The 6,376-nt window shown below is 72.6% G+C and overlaps 1 protein-coding gene and 1 non-coding gene across 2 annotated transcripts in view; one reads left to right on the top strand and one right to left on the bottom strand.

Annotated features, from left to right (window-relative positions):
* Positions 1-4,814: 4,814 nt before the first annotated feature.
* Positions 4,815-4,887, top strand: H696_06081. Its single transcript has one exon. It is a non-coding gene; the product is annotated as a tRNA-Ala (tRNA).
* Positions 4,888-5,277: 390 nt separating this feature from the next.
* The window catches only part of H696_06080 (serine/threonine protein kinase), a gene marked incomplete at both ends in the record, with an annotated part of 12,711 nt that continues 11,612 nt past the window's right edge, over positions 5,278-6,376 (bottom strand). Inside the window, 4 exons of the mRNA XM_009499847.1 lie at positions 5,278-5,504; positions 5,595-5,939; positions 6,008-6,232; positions 6,299-6,315. Of these exons, the coding sequence (XP_009498122.1) occupies positions 5,278-5,504; positions 5,595-5,939; positions 6,008-6,232; positions 6,299-6,315 (814 nt within the window). The remainder of the gene's footprint in view (positions 5,505-5,594; positions 5,940-6,007; positions 6,233-6,298; positions 6,316-6,376) is intronic.

Genomic DNA, 6,376 nt, shown 5'->3' with positions numbered 1-6,376 from the left:
TGATCATGGGGGATGTGCGCCGGGCGGGTCCCGGCGACCGGCACAACGCGGTCCACAGACCTGGGTGATCTCGCGGGACGGCGATATATTATTGGGGGCCGGGCCTGGCCCAGGCGCCGGCTCCTGCCCGATGGCGCCGGGCCGGTGGCCGCCCGGCGCAAGCGGAGCAGACGCCCCCGGGCCATGGAGACCCGTCCTGGCGGCCGCGTCCCCTCGGGCGAGGCCAATCTGGCGCCGGCGCCCGCCGCTGGTGGCCCCTGCCCGTTGGCCGGGCGCCCTGGGCGCTTTGCCACCTGGCAGGCGCCAGTGGCTGGAGCCGTGGCGGCTGCGCTCGGGCCGCGGTCCCCTGTTCGGTGGGCCTCGCCTGGCGCCTGTCCATGCATCGGGGCCTGGGCGGCCGGCTGTCCGACCGGCGCCCGGGCCGCCGGAGGCCGGCAGCCGCGTGCCGAACACAGCGCAGCCCTTTGGCAGCCGCCCCCGCCAAGGCACATCACTCCCGGCATTGGCCTCTCCCGACGTCCTGCCTCGCCGGGCCTCTCCTCGTTGTTCCCCTTCCCGACGCATCCTGTGCCTGACTTGCCCGTGTGCATGTGTGTATCTGTGCATGTATGTATGGCAGGCCAAGCGCGTGGGCCTTGCCCTGGCCCTGCTGGTCTTCCCTCCCTCCCTCCCTCCCTCCCTCTCTCTCTCTCTCTCTCTCTCTCGGCATCCGCCATTCACTTTCTCTGCTCGTGTCCGTGTCTTTTTCGGCGCTTTTCCGCCCCCTCCCCCGCCGGGGTGGTATCCCCGTGCTGGGCATCCGGCCAGCCTCGGCGACAGCAGCCTGCCTTCCGGTGTGTCTCACGCCGAACGGCCGATTCCGCCGCCGTGCCCCACATGAGGGCAAGGGTCCCGAGGGGGGAGCGCGCGCCGCCGGATGGTCGGCTGCGACCGGGCGTGCCCGGCACGCGTGTGGTCCTTCCATCACCAGGGAACTTGATTGGCCTGTCGGCTCCTGGCATGCAATCCACACATCGGCCGGCTGGCGGCGAGCAGTCGGCACCAGCCGCCGGAAGTCCCCGGGCAGCGGACAGCCGTGTACCTGGCGCCGCCATGTGGCGTCGGCCGTTCCGGGGGCCGAATGGACGGCCACCCCGTTGGCCCGGATGCCGGCGCTCTTTTGATTTGCCCTTCCGGAGGGGGGGGGGACGAGTCGGCATGCGCCAGGGCATGTCCCTCGGGGGGCCGTCCCTTCGGCCCCGGGCGCATGTGGGCTCGATGATGGTGACATCGACCGGCCGGCCGGCCGGCCCACTGACGAAGGGCAGGCACCAGGCGTCAGCGGCCCTGCGGCAGATGGACCCCCCCCCCCCCTTCCCCGTCCCCCCGGTCGTGTCCCCGACCGGCATGGCGGCCACACGCCGAGGCGTGCCTGCGTGCGGCAAGTGTGGCTGTGCGATGGTCCGGCCTGGCGCGGCCGGCAATCCCCCCGAGCGGTGTCCGATGCTGTCCGGCCGTGCTGCAAGCCATGGCCCCAAGACAGACACCCACGGTGGGCTGCCGGCCTCTTGTGCGGCCGCGAGACGGCACGCAGGGCCCGGCATGGCTGGATGCGCCCTGGGGCCGGGCGAATCCGGGACTCCGAAGGCCCGGCCGCGATCTGGGCGCGCCTCGGCCCCCGGGGGGGCCGCCATGGCCGCGCTCTCGTGCCATGCCGCCAGGCGCCGAGCCCGGCTATTCTCGGCACCAGCCACTCGGCGGCCAATGTGCCGGGCGCCCTTCGATCGACCTCCAGACTGCCAGGGCAGGGGGACGCACGGAGCGACAGGGGCGGAGGAGGTGTGCGAGCGCGCGCGAGGCATCTTTTCGTTTCTCCCGGCATCCTCCTGGTCCCTCGGCCTGTCCCCCGATGCGCGAGGCCTCCACGGGACCGCCCGCCCGGTGCACACGACACTTGTGCCATGGGGCCGCCTCACATGCATGTCCGAGGCTGGCGCCGATGCCGGCCACCCCCGGCCGGCGGCCGGAGCCAGACAGTCGCGTTCGGCGACACGCCGCCCCAGAGGGGCCCGGGCACCTTGCCGGCGGTTCTCAATGGCACGCATGAGGCGCGTGCGCATGCGCAGCCGGGACATCGCGCAGCCCGCGCCCATGAGCTTGGCCAGCCACCTTGCCGGCCCTCCTCGCCAGTGTCACGGGCGGGCTCCCGCCGGGCGGTGTGCAGCAGTCCGAAGCCATGGCGCCGGGCGAGGCTCCCCGGCCGCCGGCGGGTCTGCCGACCCCTGTGCCTCGGCCTCCTCCGAGGAGGGCACCCGCACCGACAACAAGCCACCGGGTGGCGGCGGCGGCCAGCGCTCGCGGCGAGCCGGCGCGGACGGGTCGCGCCCACGGGCGCCGGGCTGGCGGGTGTGCCGGCCGGACGCCATGGCGGGCCTTGCCCCTGGTCCGTGGCCGGCGGTCCGCCCCTGGCACGCGCACGGGGACCGGCATACCCATGCCCATCTCCCGGTGTCTCGCCCCTTGCTGCTATGCTGCACGCGCCGATGTGCGGCCGCACAGCCGGCCGGCGTTGCGGTCAGCCGGTCCACGGATGCCGATGTGCGTGGCGAGTGCGCCCTCTCCCGGGGGGCGAGGTGTCTTTCTATTTGATCGGCACACCGCCCGGCCCCGACGGCAGACAGGGCCACCAGAGGCGAGTCGCACTCCAGATCCCCCGGGCTCCTGCGGCCGAGGGGCGTGCGGCGAATGGCGACCACCTTCTGGGACTGGAGAACGTAAATACATCCGGCCGGCGCTCCGCAGGGCAGCCGGCCCATCCACCCGGCGCGCGGGGCCTCTGTGTGGCGAAGACTCTCCTGCCCATTCGAGGGCCGGGCGAGGGAGTCCGACGAGCAAAGGGCCTCGCACCCCCCGCCAGCTGGTCTCATGCCAGGCGGACAGCGCGGCCTGCTGACATGCCGTAGCACGCCGCCCAGCCTGGGAGAGGCCGCTCCGCGCACGCCGGGCGGGGGTAGCTGTGTGTGTCCCTGCCTGTTTCGGTGGCGGTGCGGCCGGCAGCGATGCCGCTTTGTCCGGTGCCCGCAACCCGGGCCCAGCGGCCTTTCGCGTGGTGTTCGGTCCGGACAACCGCGCCACCGGGGGGGCTGATCACCCGGAGAGCTGGGGTCTGACCTCCGACGGGTCACATGCCCAACATCCTGGCGCCCTCGCCCCTCTCGGGCGCGCCCGGCCTCCGACGGGTCACATGCCCAACATCCTGGCGCCCTCGCCCCTCTCGGGCGCGCCCGGCCCCGAGAGGAGCCTCTGTGGGGCCGCCGCTCCCTGTCGGGTCCCCTCTCGCCCCTGCTCCTGCTGCCGGCCCGGCTGACGGCCTTCCATGGGACAATCCTAAGGGTGGGCCACTTGGCCGTGCCATGCGGCGTCTTCGTGGGCGGCCATTCGTCACGGGCCGTCGCCCTCCTAGATCGGAAGAGCACACGTCCCTCTCGCCCCTGCTCCTGCTGCCGGCCCGGCTGACGGCCTTCCATGGGACAATCCTAAGGGTGGGCCACTTGGCCGTGCCATGCGGCGTCTTCGTGGGCGGCCATTCGTCACGGGCCGTCGCCCTCCTCCCGCCCCCCACCCTGTGCCATTCCCTTGCCGCCCGCCTGCTGGGCGGCACGCGGCTCGGATTCGCTTGCGCCGGACACGCCCGTCTCGTCAGGCCGGGCCCGGGGGAAGGGCCCCCTCTTGCTTGGGCTCCCCAGGCGCCATGGCCATGGTGTCGGGTGCCCGCCGGACCGGCTGTGGCTGCCTCATGCCAGGCTGGCGGCCATGTGTGCGAGTGATGCGCTGTCCTGTCCGCCGAAGGACCGGGGGAAAATGTCTTTGTGTGCGTGTGTGTGTGTGCGCATGTGTACGTGTGTGCGCGCGCGCGCTCGCACGCCTCGACGGCTGTCAAGCCCGTACAAGGGGAATGCCCGCCGGGAGGCCTGTCTCGGGTGCCCCGCACCTCGGACCCTGCCCATCGGCGACCGCGCCCCTGCCAGCCGCGGGGAGCCGGACCGGCGCATGGACCTCGCTGGTTTTCGGGCTGCCGGCGCGCCCTGGCATCTGAGACCTCCCGGCTGCAGGTGTGCACGTCGGCCTTCCTGAGCCGCTGTCCGCCATGGGCACAGTCTGTCAGCATGGCCAGTGGCCCGGGGGGCGTGTACTCAGGCGGATGTGCCATGGTGTGTCCCCCTCCCGGGTGGGAGCGCCGTTTGCACATGCGGCCTGGCCATGCGGAGCCGGGGAGGCAGCGGGCGTGAGTCGGGTCATGATGCCGGTAGCCTTGGCTGGGTTCTTCTTGCGACACGGCCGCACGCCACCGCCCGTCCTTCCGTCGTGCAAAGGCGGGCAGGCGGGCAGGCTGGCGTGTGCGTAGGTGTGCACGTGCGCGCTTGCATGGGATGGGTGCCTGGCATGCGCGGCCGCGCACCACAGATGGCCCCCCGCATCTATGTGCCCCTGGTGGATGCCGAGTTGGACGACACTCGCACCGGGCGAACACCTTCCCCTCGGTCGGGCCCCGAACAGCAGGCCGAACATCCTGGCGGAGAGCGCCCCCCGCCCCGACCAGGAGCCGGCGAGGCGTTCCCCGGTGCCAAGCGAGCGGGCTGCCCCGAGGGCGGGACTCTGGCGGCGCCATCACGGCGGGGCGCATTGCCGGCCGGTCGCTGCGCCCCGGGTGGCTCGGCTCCTGCGGCAAGCGGCCGCGCGCGCGCGCGCGCACCGACAAGAGGGCAGCCATTGTTGCCGGCTGACCGGCCAATCGGCACGATCAAATACCCCGGGCACATGGGGGCACTTCGCCCGGGGGCGTAGCTCAAATGGTAGAGCGGCCGCTTAGCATGCGGCAGGCAGGGGGATCGATACCCTCCGCCTCCAGCTATTTTCCCTCGGCCGCCCAGCCCCACGCACCTCCCGCCTGCGCCGCGCGCCCCCAGAGAGAAGGGAAAACACGCCCCGGAGAAAGGGGGGCCTGAACGATGAATATGAGCAGAGAGAGGGGGCGGAGAAAGCCGCGCCGCGCGAAGCCCATGCCAGCGGGCGCGCGTTCGTGGCGCCCGGATGCCCGAGCCCATGGACCTGCCTGCTTTTTTTGCATTCGCCGGGATGGGCTCGCGGAATGCGACCCCCCTTTGGCATGGCGGCGGGTGGCACATCCGACGGAGGGGGCGGCCTCCGGGGCTCGCACCGCTCGAACACGACGAGCGGCACACACACAATGCTCCGCCAGGCGGGAGGTCATAGTCAAAGGTGTATTGGGTAGCCGGCTTAGGGGGAACCTGTCGCCAAGTCGGCCAGCGTGGCGGCCAGGGCCGCGGCGCCCGGGCGCTCGCGCGGGTCCGCCGCCCACGCCTGCCGGTAGGCTTGTTGGAAGGCCGCCAGCCAGGGCGCGGCACTGGCCGCATCGGCCAGCCGCACCGGGGCCCCGGTGCCCGGGGCCACATCCGGCCGCTTGCCGTCCAGCACCGCGCGCAGGATATCCGCTTGCGGGGTGCCTGCGGCGCATGGGTAGTGGGTCGGTCAGTGGTCGGGGCGAGATGAGCAGAGAGGGGGCCCACACACGGGGGACAAAGCAGAACACGCACCGGACCAGGGCCGAGCCGCGGCCACCAGGCTGAAGAGCAGTACGCCCAGCGAGTAGATGTCCACCTTCAGCAGGGACACCACGCTGCTGTCCGGCGGGGCCAGGGCGAAGGGCAGCCCGTGCAGCCGGGCCAGCGTCTCCGGCGGGGCGTACGCCAGACTGCCGGCCGCCACGTCCCCCAGCGTCGGGATCACCGAGAACCGGTTCAGCACCAGGGCCACGCCGAAGTCCCCGATGACCGGCTGCAGGCGTGACGGGTCCGCCGGGTCCGGCCGGACAAACACATTCTCCGGCTTCAGGTCCTTGTGCACCACGCCGTGCGCGTGGATGAAGGCCACCCCGGCGGCTATGGGCGGGCGGGGAAGGTCAGTGACCGACATGCCGGACGGGGCGCGGGGGAAAGGAGCGACGCACCGATGTCCGCCGCCAGGCCGAGGATCTGTGCCGGGGCCAGCGACGACGGCCATAGCAGGCTCGACAGCACCCCCGGGTAGTGCGGCATCACCAGGGCCCGGTGCGGTGTGGTGGAGTACCCGACCAGCCGGCACACGAAGGCCGACCCGCCGTCGGCCAGCAGCAGGCTCAGAATGGCGATCTCCTGGTCCAGGAGCGGCTCGAATTGCGTCCGGAAGGCCGAGTCTGTGCCGGGGGGGCGGGCGGTCAGCCAGCAGGACACATGCGAAAAAAAAAAGAGAAGAAACACACGCACCACTGGGGACCATCTTCACGGCGCCGGCCGACCCGCCGGCCGCCGCCACCAGATCCCCCCGGAGCAGCGTGCAC

This window comes from Fonticula alba, assembly GCF_000388065.1.
Source record: "Fonticula alba strain ATCC 38817 unplaced genomic scaffold supercont2.18, whole genome shotgun sequence".
Classification (NCBI taxonomy): Eukaryota; order Rotosphaerida; family Fonticulaceae; genus Fonticula; species Fonticula alba.
This window is presented reverse-complemented; position numbering and strand designations above follow the sequence as displayed.